The sequence below is a fragment of the Myxine glutinosa genome, chromosome 7, assembly GCF_964187855.1.
Source record: "Myxine glutinosa chromosome 7, kmMyxGlut1.1, whole genome shotgun sequence".
Lineage (NCBI taxonomy): Eukaryota > Metazoa > Chordata > Myxini > Myxiniformes > Myxinidae > Myxine > Myxine glutinosa.
Genome location: NC_136267.1, coordinates 115,487,902 through 115,502,696, shown reverse-complemented (window position 1 = coordinate 115,502,696; position 14,795 = coordinate 115,487,902). Strand labels below are relative to the sequence as shown.

Below are 14,795 nucleotides of genomic sequence, written 5' to 3'. Positions count from 1 at the left end.
GTTTATGTTTTTGTGTTTTATATGCTAATATGTGTTTAATGTGCGAGCTCTTACTCGATGTTGTATTCAAAAAAAAAATTTTAACTTATATTTTCCCCTGTTTATTGAGTGAATGATTTAGGTTTTGCAGCACATTTATCTCAAATTGAATCAAAACAATAATAATTATTATTATAATAATAATAAAAATAGAAATAGGACCGTGGCTCCTGAAACTCACCTGGATCAGTAGCAAGTCACGCAAACCCCCCACAAACTCCCTCAGACCTTGATATTTTTAATGCCGTGAACAAACTTTGGTACATCATGGGCGATGAAGGTTGTGATCAAGTTTCATTGAAATAGTGTGTGTAGTTTCGGAGAAGAGAGCAAATACTTATTTTAGGGTGGGGTGTGGGGGGGGGGGGGTCAAACAACCCCCACCCCACCCCACCCTGTAATCCCCCTTATTGAGCGCAAATTTTGATGCGGTCAATACACCTTCATTAGGCATCAGATATGAAGCTTGCGGCCAAGTTTCATCAAAATCATGTCTTTAGTTTCTGAGAAGACAGCAAATACCTATTTTGGGGGGTTCACCTTTCCCCTCCACCCCCTCCTTAGACCCCCTTAATGAGCGCAGATTTTGATGCAGGCAATACACATTTGTTAGGCATCATATATGATGTGTGTGGCCAAGTTTCATCAAAATCATGTTACAGACTCTCACTCTCACTCACTGACTGGCCAACGGACACTGCTGAATCACATAAGCTCGCCAGACTGAAGTCCAGTTGAGCTAGTATATTAATATTAATTAGTATATTAATTAATATTATAACAATAATAAAAAATAATAATATATTAATATTTCTATTGCACCGGTATCCGTCAAGTAATGACGCTCATGTCATGGAAGATTTACTGTAATTTATTCAACTCTATAATTTTAGGAAGGTCAAAGTGGGCAGAAAGGCAGTGGTTCCAAGGATCCAGCCTAGCATTCAAATAATGAAGGTTTAAGGATTCTACTAACTAGCAACGGTACCCGCCCTATGGGCGGGGCTTCAATTGGGAGGCCCCAATTAAAAGACTAAATATCAGAAATTGAAGGCTTTTTTTCTTTTAAACGATTTATATAAACATCCATTAAATCTCGATCGGTGCAGCCGTTTGTGCGGCACCCGGGAAAATAACGTCATGCGGGAGCAAGTTTCAGCAGGATGTGGCAGTGTGGGAGTCCACGTTTCTGATCCTCCTTCATGCCGAAGTAGCCCACCACTTCTCCAAGCATTCTGCTCTTCAGATTCGCCATGAGAGATTTAAGCTTGATACTGAAGACGCGTGCAGTTCGTCCTCCCGATGTCGTATGTACTCCCGATACGTGTTTCCTTCATTGTAAAAACTACCAAATCAACAGTTAAAAGGATTTTGAGCCGATAGGTGTTACGGCCTTGGCAAGATCGATGGAGACAGCGATCTGTTAGTGTATTCACCGCCCAAATAGCTATGTGGAATTCTCTCATGTGAAGATTCAACTAATCGTGTTCACAATCGCTATGTCCTTTGTACTCCCGATATGTGTTTCCTTCAGTTGAAATGGGTTAGAATTCTCTCAAGCAGGGATTCAACCCGTGTCCTTATAAAAGGTCTTTGTCAAGTCAAGTCAAGTCAAAAGGTCCGAGGTCACCGAGTTCGATCGGTGCAGCCGTGCAGCGATCGGTGCAGCCGTTTGTGCGTGCACCTGGGAAAACAACATCGTCACAATGAGAACAATGAACATCATGCGAACACGAATGTTATGCGGGAGTCCAAACCTGAGAATGCTGGAGACTAAAGCTGAAATTGGGAAAACTAAATAGCCTACTTTACTCCTGGAGATCCCAGGATTATCCACCCAAAATATCTTTGCGATCGGTTCAGCAGTTTTTACGGTACCTTCGAACAGACAGACAGACAGACAGACAGACGGAAATTTGGTGATTTATAGTAAGATGTGTTTTCGCATTTTTATATGTGTTTTAAGATTTTAGCATTTTTATATGTGCTGTAAATGCAGATTCAAGGCTCATAGATGAGCATATGTGTCACTGTGCAATGACATTGAAGGAGGTATACAAAAGTGGCGTTTAGGTGGACATTGTCCAACAACGGTCCCAAAAATTACAGGAATGGAAAGAGAGTGATGTCAACTTGAGGTGACGATGTTAAGTAATTGACAAGTAGAACAGGACAACATGGAGTTATGCGAGTTGTTGAAGAGGCTAGAAACCAAGTGGAATATGAATGAATGAATGATCGTTTTAAGGCCATTTTTCCCCGCTCGAGCGGGAGTTAGCCTTGCGGGCCCCATGACCTCATGGTTCCCTGTTTGAGGCAATGTTTTTATGGCCGGATGCCCTTCCTGACTCCAACCCTTAGTCGCCTCTTACGATGCGCAGGGATACGGTGTAACTATTCTAAATCGGGGTACACACCGGGATCATTCATCCCAGCAAGCTGGTACTGAATTTGCCGTCCTCGGAAGGATGACAGGCTGAGTCAACCCCCCTGGTGTTAATTTAGCAATCGACTGGGATTCTAACCCAGGATCCTAGGATCCCAAGCCGGCACCCTAACCGCTAAGCCAACACCAGGCTAGAAACCAAGTGGATCCAAAGAATAAAAAGAGGCAGACATCTTGGATCTGAGGAGAGAAACAAAGAGAGGGTTTCAATAACTATCAAGTTGTTCTCCACAGTCTCAAGGAGAAGTAGAACGGTACTGGGTGATTAGGCCTATAGTGGGAAAACAGTCAATATGTACATGAACAGGGCCATGTACATGAAGCTCTTGTATGCTGTGAGTTACGAAGTACAATGGATGGACCTTGTGCATAAGATGACGTCCAATCAACATCTGGGTTTGGAAACAAGCTTTGAGATGTGGCCAGGACAGGTCGTGTTAGGTGGGCCCAGCAAGGGGCTTGGCCTTTGTCCACAGATTTTGACCTGTTAGTTTGGCAGGTGGCTCTTTTCAAAGCACAATGATAGCATGGGCATGGCCTGTTGAAACTGAATCCATAGAGGACTTCCTTTTATCCTAGTCTTGTTTACTTTTCTTGGATAGCCCAGTTTGCAATACTTACACTTTTCAGTTTTGGGAACAGAAAAACAAAACTTGGAGAATCTTCAGCGAATTACGTATATACCCAACAAGTGAAATGCTCTTCTGCATTTTTTGCCAAAAGCTGATGCACATGCATCACTTTGTGCTGGAGGATGATTGTCACTTCGAAGGACGCATTGATTGCTGTCTATCTATGTCGACGTCGACGTCGCTGTCAGATTGTGTTCCGTAGAAAATTCAGAACATCATTGGCGAATGCATGGTTCGCTGTTTGTCTATGAGGAATGATTTCATGATGCACTTGTCATTTGAAATTGGATAACATGATCAGAATTTTCACAGAAGATGTTTGTGTATGTGCCTAATCACAGATTAGGTGGAGGAGTTCGTTAGGTGACAAGAACAAGTCGATTGGTTTTTGGTTCATGTCCGGAAGCAGATCAGGCCTATGAGTGGGATAGAAACCATAAACTGTTCAGCCTGGTGGAGGTATGCTCTCTACTGAGTGCCCTTCTAGTTAAGTTCTGCACCCAATGGCATAGACGGGTGTTGCAGCCATCACTGGTGCCTACGTCACCCATTCACCTCCATAAAAGTGGCCTTACTTCATCATTTTATATCAATTTGGTTAGAAATTGACAGTTTATTTTGTGACATTGACCTTCCTGGTGTGAAAATACTTTGCAGAGCAAATGTGGAGCAAACACACATGTGCAGTCCTAGCTCCACTCCTGTGAAGCATTTCAATTTTATTACATATTATAATGGAGATTGAAAAGGGAGGGCACAAAAATGTTGATTATGTCATGGGGGGGGGGGGGGGTCGGAGAGGGGGAGGCCTTTTTCATAATTAAAATGCCAAACATTCAACCAATTGATAGGAGTCTGGTGCATCTATTTGTTTAACCCTACTCCACAAACCCCTTGATATCCTTAGCGTACAACACCAGGACCACATACAACCACATTAACCAGTCCTTCCTCAAAATTGGAAATCTTCAATCATCATTCCAGTACCAAAAGTAAAAAAAAACCCAGTGAGTTGAATGATTACCCTCCAGCAGCCTTGACGTCCACTGTAATGAAGTTGAAAGGATATTGTTGACATTGTTGAGTAGTGAAGTAGGCTTGCTTGACCAATCTCAATTTACATATCGGAGTAATAGGGGTGTCGAGGATGCCATGCTTGTTTATCGACAAGGCCGCACCATCATTTAGATACTCCCAAGTCTTTTGTAAGGTCAGTATTTATTGATTTCTCCAGTGACTTCAATCAAATTGTACCATACATATTAATTGACAAGTTTGAAATTAGACATCACACCTTGGCTCTCAAGATTAATTCACAGTTTTTTTTTACAGATAAACCACAACAGGTGATGTCCAACAATATAATATCACATATCAGGGATTTGAGTCGAGGTGCACTACTAGGTAATGTTGTCTCACACATTTTGTTTCCTCGTATAAAAGTGACTGCTGCAGTTCAAGTCCTAATTGTAGTGTAATCAAATATGCAAATGACACAGGAATTAATGGGTTTCTACTGAATGATAAGAGGGATACAAAATGCAAACTGTTCAGCCTGTTGGAGGTACATTCTCTACCGATGACGTACTATTTGTTCAGGTATTCGCCTTCGTGCTGTATCGTGAAATGGGGGTGTATAGGGACAGCAAGGTGAATAGGGACACAAACTGAAAAAAGGTTCGGAAACGTTTTTCGCTGAAAATTGATAACCATACTGATTTGTTGATATTTGGGTTGAAAGTGTTCTCTTGTTTTTTTAAAAAGCAACTTATAGTCCCTATTAACCCCATTTATGGGTTAAATAGGAATAAATAGGATTTTTATGGCTGTCCCTATTCACCCCGTTTTACGGGTGAATAGGGACAGTCACTGATACAAAAAAATAATAATCAAGAAACAATCCTGAGTTTCCAACTTATTGCTAAATTGATAGCTCAGATGGATGCACATAATATGCACCCATAATATAAACCACGGTCCCAATGAAAAAAAATATGGGATAAAAAGTTTCTCCAAACTGTCCCTATTTCTTCATTATTTTTTTTTTGTATTAGTGACTGTCCCTATTCACCCGTAAAACGGGGTGAATAGGGACAGCCATAAAAATCCTATGTATTCCTATTTAACCCATATATGGGGTTAATAGGGACTATAAGTTGCTTTTTAAAAAAACAAGAGAACACTTGCAACCCAAATATGAACAAATCAGTATGGTTATCAATTTTCAGCGAAAAAAGTTTCCAAACTTTTTTCAGTTTGTGTCCCTATTCACCTTGCTGTCCCTATTCACCCCATTTTACGGTACCTTGTACTGTCATTTTCGACTATCATTTGTGTTATACTCAATTCACATGTTTAATGCTAATGCGAAAAGGATGTGATGCACCCATTTTGAATTGAATGGTTCATGGATGAAAAAATGTCCATATTTTACGTCGCCAATGAATGAATGAATGAATGATCGTTTTTAAGTCCATTTTTCCCCGCTAGAGCAGGGGTTAGCCTTGCGGGCCCCATGACAATCATGGTTCCCTGTTTGCGGCAATGTTTTTATAGCCGGATGCCCTTCCTGGCGCCAACCCTTAGTCGCCTCTTACGATGCGCAGGGATACGGTGTACCTATTCTAAACCGGGGTACACACCGGGATTACGTGGCCAATGGAATAGAGCTATTTCCTTTTGGAAATGGCCTGGCTGAAGGGTAAGCACCTTTAAATACAGTCTCGTGTTGCATGCAATTCAAACGCCTTGGGTCTTATAGAAGCCAAAAAACAGAGTTGAACTTTATGAAATTTCTGAATGAAAACCCAACTTTGGCCAAGCCAGGCCGAGCTGTGATACTTATTCGATACCTGCCTGCCGGGCCACATGGGGAAGCAGCATAACAGACATAAGATGAAAGATTGGTGAGAAGAAATGCTTGGAAGGTAGGAATGCTGCTCACCAATCAGGGGAGTTCAGCAGCAGAACTTTGGCTTGCATTTTTGTAGCCCTGACAGCATCAGAGTGGGCAGGTAGATTTTGTAGCAGGTAGGTTCAAACAATTGAGCTAATAATTTTGTAATCCATTGCTAGATTGTGGAAAAGCCCAATTGCAGTGCAGTACTCTAGTAAATTGAAAATAAAACACAAGTTAAATTTGAACTACTGCATTGGGTTATTTTTTTTCAGTGAAAAGGTGAAAAATCACTTTCATCTCCAGTGAAAAACCCACCAGTGAGCAGTAAATGCTGCTCATAGTGAATAAATGGAGGTAAACATATTGAATTGCTTTAGCCAATCTTGTGTTCACTGGGGATTTGTAGCCGGCAAAGCCGGTGTTGTGAATGAACGCGTACGTATTATGTTGAAAAGCCAGATTTTGCTGGATCCCTTGAGAATTTCGAAGCTTTGACACACCAAATCGCTCAATGGAGGCCGCCATCTTGCGGATGCGGAAGTATGCATAACAAATTGAAAAAAGTTCAATAGGAGTTTGTTTCACCGTCTTTTTTTGATTCACAATCTTATGCACCTCTAATTTGTAATTAAAATACTTTAAGACCAACCTCGGCCCGCATGGGCCTGGTTATCTTAAACGAAAATCGTCATCAAACACCGGAACCAATGAGATTAGAGGATTTGAAAAAATATTTCAAAAAACCTTTTCACCACATTTCGGACGCTGAAAACGGCGTCAAATATTCTAAAATTGACGAAGAATTATTTATTAGAAATCTCGCGGCCGTAGGTGATAGTTTTTCACGGCCGGAAATATCCGAAGTTGAGACGGAATTCACCGAATTAATCAAGAAGGAGATTTTATAAATTTTAATCTCATCCAGAATGCAAATGGTGTCATTTTGAACTCGGTACGGTACCTACTACACCTACCTACTACCAACTACCTAACCTACTGATGCCATAGTGATGGGTAAAATAGTGGCAAGAGGCTTTGGCTTCGCCGGCTCATTGCGGCTTTGCAGTCGGTACTAGTATTTTCATGTCTGTGGATCATTCACTGTCAAGCTTTTTATCTTATACATTGCCTGAAAGCATTACAACTTAGCTCATTTGAACCAATTATAACATTAAATTGCGAAGCAGTAGTATATACTTTTCTGTGGTGATGAGTTTTTCTGGTAGTGAATGACATGATCCAAGTGTTAAACCAGCAAGGATTATGATGGTGATATGACAAATTCATATAATGGCTGCCATTTTGGATTTCAAGATGGCTGCTGGTGATGACGACAGCCAAAAATCTTCACCATCATCACCAGGCCCGATTCCCACATTAATTTGACCGTTCAAAGTGAGGCCTTTGGTTAAACGATGTTGTTGCATTATTTAACCAAACGGAGGAATAGGGAGATATTTAATGAAGGTTAAAAAAAATTGTTATTTTATTTTGTTATTTGTTATAGATTGCTATAGATTGCTATAGATTGTTATAGATTTGTTATAGATTGTTATAGATTTTAAATAGATTTGTTATAGATTTGTTATAGATTGTTATAGATTTGTTATAGATTGTTATAGATTGCTATAGATTGTTATAGATTTGTTATAGATTGTTATAGATTATTATAGGTTGTTATAGATTCGTTATAGATTGTTATAGATTGTTATAGATTTGTTATAGATTGTTATAGATTATTATAGATTGTTATAGATTTGTTATAGATTGTTATAGATTTGTTATTTTTCTGTTGTTTGATTGCTGCATCAACTTCACAGCGAAGCATATGTGGTTCCTTTTCTATATCTAGATTTAGTTCCTTTTTTTGATTTCTTGCGAATTTTTCTTTATTTGCATAAAATTATTCACAGTATTGTTTCCAACGCTTTAGTACATCTTTAGCTTCTGTTAAACATTCGCTTTTTCCAAGAACTACGTTGTTGACTTTTAAATGTTCCATTGATGTTACGAACTTAATGAAAGAAGCTTTTAGTGTTGCTAGCAATTTATTTTGTCATTCTAAGTCATTACATATTTAACGAGAAGGGCACTCGGTAGAGCGAATAAATCTCTGCCAGGCTGAATAGTTTATGTTTTGCATCCCACTGATAGGCCGGATCTGGATTTGGACCTGAACCAAATCGAATCGGCTTGTTCTTGTCACCTAACCAACACTTCCACCAAGTTTAGTCATAACTCGTCCATAACTTTTTTTAATATCATGTTATATAATGCTTTTCGCCCGATCTCTCAATGGTGAAGAATCACTTACAATTATTAAATAATCCTCGTATCTGAATCCATATTTAGATCTTCACCAAAATCGAATCGATTAGTCCTTGTTACACACACACAACCTGTCCACCAAGTTTCGTCCAAATCCGTCCATAACTTTTTGAGATATCGTGCTATATGTCGGTTTTAGCCCTATCACTCAATGGTGAAGAATCACTTAAACGATTCTACCAGCCGGATCTGTATCTTCACCAAAATTGAACCAATTCTTTCTTGTCACACACCCAAACTTTCCACCAAGTTTTGTCCAAGTCCGTGTGCAACTTTTTGAGATATCCTGCTATGTATCGTTTTTGGTCCTTTCTCCCAATGGTGAAGAATTACTTTAAAATTTTACTAGCCGGATCCGAATCCGGATCTTCACCAAAATCTAATCATTTTTGTCCTTGTCACACACGCTACCTCTCTGCCAAATTTCGTCTGAATACGTCCACAACTTCTTGAGATATCTTGTTCACAAACAAACAAACAAACAAACAGACAGACAAACAAGCAGACAGACAGGGGTGAAAACATAACCTCCATCCACCTTCTGTGGTAGAGGAAATTAAGCCTGGTGTTGGCTAAATGGTTAAGGTGACTGACTTGAGATCTTAGGGTCCTGAATTCAAGCCCCCTGTCATGTTGTTGAATTAACACCAGGTGGGTTGAATCAGACTGTTACGACTATCAGGGACGCATTTTCGTGGTGGTTGTACCCCCCAACACAAGAATGAAATGAATGAATGAATGATCGTTTTAAGGCCATTTTTCCCCACTAGAGCGGGAGTTAGCCTTGTGGGCTCCATGACAATCATGGTTCCCTGTTTGAGGCAATGTTTTTATGGCCGGATGCCCTTCCTGACGCCAACCCTTGGTCGCCTCTTACGATGCGCAGGGATACGGTGCACCTATTCTAAACCGGGGTACACACCGGGAACCCCCCAACACAAGCCCGGGGCCAAATCTTCCCCATTCTTCCCTGCTGCCCAGATTCGCCAGGGCAACGCAGTCACGGTCAGAGTGCAGATTGGTCCCCATGGACCGGTCCTTTTCCTCTTTCTCTCACTCTCTCACTCTCTCACTCTCTCTCTCTCTCTCTCTCTCTCTTTCTTTCTCTCTCTCTCTCTCTCTCTCTCTCTCTCTCTCTCTCTCTCTCTAACTATATCGTGGCCCTGACTTCATGAAGGCGGGGGTACACCATCCGAGATGTGGCAGATCTCTGGGTCGCTCCTGGGAAATCCATCGGCTGTCACTGTGTCACGGGCTTGTTCAAGAGAACTGTCTGGGGGTAAACAACAACAACTCAGCCTGTCATCCTTCTGAGGTCGGCAAAATGATTACCAGCTGATTGGTAATGGGGGACATTACAACAGTGACACATCCGCGCCCCCAGAAAATGATGCAGCCACATGCTGCATATAAACTACACCACCATATATTTAATTGATAGCTTCTATTTTCATATATTTTTTGCATTCAGATTTTATTTTCTTCGATATTTATTTATATTATCGTATTGTATCAGATGTGTCTAATTTCACTTGCTTGAACTTTCTTCATTTCTTAATTAAGCTGCATTTCTCAATTCAAAGTATGCTAACAATTATTTTCCAAAGAGCCTTATATATCACTCTGCTTTGACTATTTTACAGCGGGTGTATGAACAAGTAGTGACATGGTGCACCCAATATGGGTGGATATCATTGAGAGTGAACGCTTGAAAAAAAATAATTCTGGACCTCAGCTGTAGTCAAAACAATTGGCTCCATTTTTAGATGTGATGGAGTAGTTTTATAATACAGTATACACTCAAACAGACCATGCAGAAATGGCGAATGCTATAATACAGTGTACATTCAAACAGACAATGCAGAAATGGCGAATGCTAAATCATGAACCAATAAATTCCACATACCTCTGACACCAGTCAGACGTCGGGCATGGACAGCCAGTTGGTGAAGGATTTGGGCAAAAAACTTACTGTACTGCAGCTGAAGGTTTATTTCCCCAGTCAATGGCGAATCCGTGAATGTCACGGGTGGATTAACCCTCACATCATTCTCCTTTAAACTCAATCTCTCTATATTTTCATTCCAAACAGCATTCCACTCACAAATTAATACTATAGCATTAATATAACAAAATACAATGTTACAAACACTCATGAGCTGAACCTGCCAGTGAGAAAGGGCAGATACGAGCCACTTTGTTCGGATCGAAAATCAAAATCATAATTGGATTGAGAAATTGATGAAATCTCCCACACGAAATAGGATTGATAAAAGCAGAGTCGTTCAGGTGGAAACTCAAAATCACAATTGTATTGAGATATTTTCAAAGCATCGAATGTCTATGAATGTGTGTTTACCTTCGGATCTGGAGCAGTTTCATATGGATCAAAACTCAAAATCATAATTGTATTGAGGAATGTATGATACCTTGCCACCTACCTTACGCCACCCGTTGGGACCCCAAAATGTTCCACAGAAGGTTTGGTGGGGCTAGCTCCAAAACTGTGGGAGTAGTTCAGGGACGGACGGACGGACACTCCTGTTTTACAATAGAGATTATCACAACATTGCACATTTAATTATTTTAAGGTAGCTTGTGGCTGTGGTTTGGTTTTCATGCTGCTTTTAATCTCCAACTCTTCTCCATCCTATCCATACTGTATCATGGAAAGGGTTGCTTCCAGGATGCTGACCTGGGTTCGAATTCAATGGGGAGTGATCTAAGCTCCGTACCATCCCAGCTCCCAGACACACCGAGCAGTATGGTGGCCAGCCCCATCGAGGCGTAACGCTGTGATCTAAAATGGAAGGACAGCACCAGATGAATCGTGGACAACGGAAAGAGGGAGATAAGAAATATCCTGATAAAGTTGGGGAGAATATATGAAGAAAGAGAAGAGTGTGTCGGACGAATTAAGGAGGCTAAGGTGATCAAACATGACATGAAAGAATGAGATTATATGTAAGAAAAGAGATGGTGAAGCTTTGTTTTTATGCTATATTTGCATCAGGTGGGATTTTTTTTAAAAGGCTGCATAAGTGAACCAAAAACATCATTTAGGTCTTTCTTTGGCCAACGATGCTGTACAACTATTTACCTTAATTGGTGCATATATGTAGCAAAGTTGATTTCACATTGTTAAATACTTTCAAGAAGCTATCTTAAGTTTGTTTGTGGGACGTGCCATTCTGAGCAGATGCAGAGAGACGTGTCAAAGATTATATGAAAGCAGGTGGACAAGTTTTTTTTAAAGTTTTTTTTTTCTTTTTTTTCTCCAAGCAATATACTTGATCTACTGTAGAAAATCATGTGCTTGCCTTTTAATGCTTCGTGAAAGCTTTTGCGGTCACAATAACCTCACTACTGATCTTATACAAAGTGGTAACTATTTTATTTAAGACCTCTACCTGAACTAAGCGATCCTTGCTCTTTATCTACAGATACTACTTGTGCAGCTTACAACATTTGCATCGTGTAGCTCCTTTGCAGGTGGGGAATAATACCAACATATTACCTTATTCTCTCTCAATATCCTTTGACCTGGACGTCCAGCATCACATGCAAGTGACATGTTGCGGTGACCCTGCTGGGGTTCTCATTCACCCACAGAGTTACATGATTCCACCTCCATGAGAGTGACGGAGTATTTGGGGGAACAACTCCCTCCATCTCAATATTATCATACAACGACGATTCCTGGAGAGTTAAACCTATAGCCTTTTAACACTGATGGAGGCTTTATGAGTAATAATCCCATTACCGCAGTTATGCCGAAAGACCATATCCAGGATTCCAAAGTGAATTTCTTTGTCAAAGCCATGACACCATAACGCTATGTAAAGGCCATGGAATCTGGTTTCTTCCACAGGAAACCAAGAATGCTTTATTGTTTGTGGGAATAATTTTAGAGAGGAGAAATATTGAAATAATGTTCTGTAATATGTACACACCCACACACCCCTTCATGTTTGTCCCCTATCGTTACTTTCAAATTCTGCCATTTTACAGTATTTATATTTAATTGAAATATTTATTGCCTAATTTATTTATGACATAATTTAATGTTGAATATTTTGAGATGGCGTTATTTTTCTAACTGTAGATTGCACGAGACATGAAGTAATTTTAGACGATGGAAGCTCAACCATAATATACCCGACGAGTTGGAAAGAGAGGCACACCGAACTTGTCGCTCGTCTTGGAGAAAGAGGCTCCAATAGCGGTGTGCTTACAAATTCGGGAAACACTATCGGTACAAACTTGTTGACTCGCTTTTGTGGTTCTAAAAATGAAACAAATGACAAATTGCAAAAAAAAACATCGAATGGAAATATCCACTTGTGATCTTCGATTTCACTTTATATCACGCTGAGAAAAATTTCGGCAGCAAGTCACAATTGCAATTTGGAGATGACTGATTGAAAGTCATGATGGACGCCAGCACTTTGCTAACATGACATGAAATTCATATTGCATCCCAATTATATTCCAATTCTATAATCAGATGCCAATCTCAGCAGCGTTTGATTACTAATTCCGTCTGCTGGTTGCATCATTTCTGGGTTGTAGCTCGGCCGTTGAAGACAAATTAGATAAGCCCTTGTGATTTGATCAATACAGCTGGTATTTTGATGCACTGCATTACACTGAAAGGTTTTGCATGACATTAATTGCATCACATTGAGACTGCATTACACTGACATATGGCGGAGCGAATATTGTCGGCACAGCAGTCACTTTCAAAACATTTTCCTTGAGTTTTGAAGCAATAATCGGGCAAGGTTCCAATATCGGAAGGCCTATAAATTGGCGAACAGCTAGCTGATCCTTTCCTTGTTCCTCGACCCATTATCCATGAAAATTTTAATGTGAGTGTTCTGCTTACGATGGGTGTTCAAGACGTTCTCGGAACAAGACACTCGCAATAGTCCAAGAAACGCCAGTTTAATTTATCTTATTTATTTATTTTTCATGAAGATGTTAAAATTTAAAATATGATTGTGTTTATGTTTATTCGATTATACATTATTCATACATTAAAAATATGTTTATATTTATTAGGCAATTGTGAGTCCTCGTTCTGAGAACATTTTGAACACCTGCTGCATTGCAAGCTGGTCACGTGACACTTCTTTCATTTTTCAATTGTGAAAATCCGAATATGGTGCACATCAATGATACTCTCAATTTGTTAGAATTGTGACTTTTTTCCAAGTTGAATTTGGGATTAATGAGCGGAATCTTCCCTCTAAAGATGTGAAATGAAAGTACACAGCAGATCTGTTTATGAGCTCAATTTGAGATTTCACTTTTGCTTCAAATTGCAAGCCTCATAACGATATACAAGCTCTTTAGTTTTCCAAGTGCATTGCTAAGTATTTACTTTTCCTTTGATGATGCTGATGATGATGATGATGCTGATGATGATGATGATGATGATGATGATGATGATGATGCACAATGAGTTTTATAATTTAAAACGTATCGGAGTGTAAATGAGCAAAATATATTTTCCATTGATTTTCTCGTTTAAACAGTGATATTTGTTTTAGCAAACCTAAACCAGAAGTTTTATTCTGCAGGATAAATAAAACAGGGCACAAAATCACAATGGGGGCAAGGGGGGATGGGAAATTATTTATAAGTTTAAAATATCACTTATTTTAATATTTATTATTTTTTTAAGAATCATTGATATTATAATAATAGGCAGTATGTGGTGTAAAGTATTTATAAACTGATGAGGGAAATAGACGTGTGATGTGAAAAGAGCAATACGTCATTGGTAGCAGAAATTTGTGGGGTGGGTGTTGAGGGAGTGTTGGGGGTATGGTGATGGGAGGGGGCTGGTGCTGGGGTAGGAAGGGTGGGGGGAACAGTGGGAAGGGGTAGGAAAATGAGAGTGGAGGCGGGGGGTCAGTGGAGTGGAATAGTGAGGCTGAGGGAAATGGCAGTGAGGGTAAGGTGGTGGAGGAAGTTGTGGTGGGAGTGGGAGTGATGGGGCAGGGAGTTACAGGAGGGATAGGGGTAATGGGAGGGGGTTGTGGGGTGAGGCTGATTTACTCGCTCCGTTGTACGAGTGGTTCGAACTGAGGGATCAAAATGTATTTTCTACTATTATCAAAATATAAAAATATATTAAAGAAATTGGGAAAATATCTTATTCTCTTTTTATTTATTTAATTTAAGCTGTCGTTATCATTACCAGTGCAGTCATGTATGAACAGTGTGGTGTAGGGGGATATGATGGTGCAACGTATACAAAGTTAAACTCATACAAATTATTGGGAAATGATGTGTTTAAAATTCTAACGGTTGTCTTGAACCCTCAGGTGTATTCGTTTGATAGTTTATTTTTTTGTGTGCTCCCTTTATGTTTTCATGGGCTTCTGTTTGTTCACCTTAACCCCTCCACCTCCCTTTTTCAACATCTGCTTATCACGTTACT

At 39.9% G+C, this 14,795-nt stretch overlaps 1 protein-coding gene across 1 annotated transcript in view; it reads left to right on the top strand.

Moving 5' to 3' along the window:
- Window positions 1–12,005, top strand: part of LOC137418944 (insulin gene enhancer protein ISL-1-like) — a 123,317-nt gene extending 111,312 nt beyond the window's left edge. Inside the window, exon 8 of the mRNA XM_078782173.1 lies at window positions 11,019–12,005. Coding sequence (XP_078638299.1) covers window positions 11,019–11,135 — 117 coding nt within the window. The 3' untranslated portion in view covers window positions 11,136–12,005. The remainder of the gene's footprint in view (window positions 1–11,018) is intronic.
- Window positions 12,006–14,795: the final 2,790 nt, after the last annotated feature.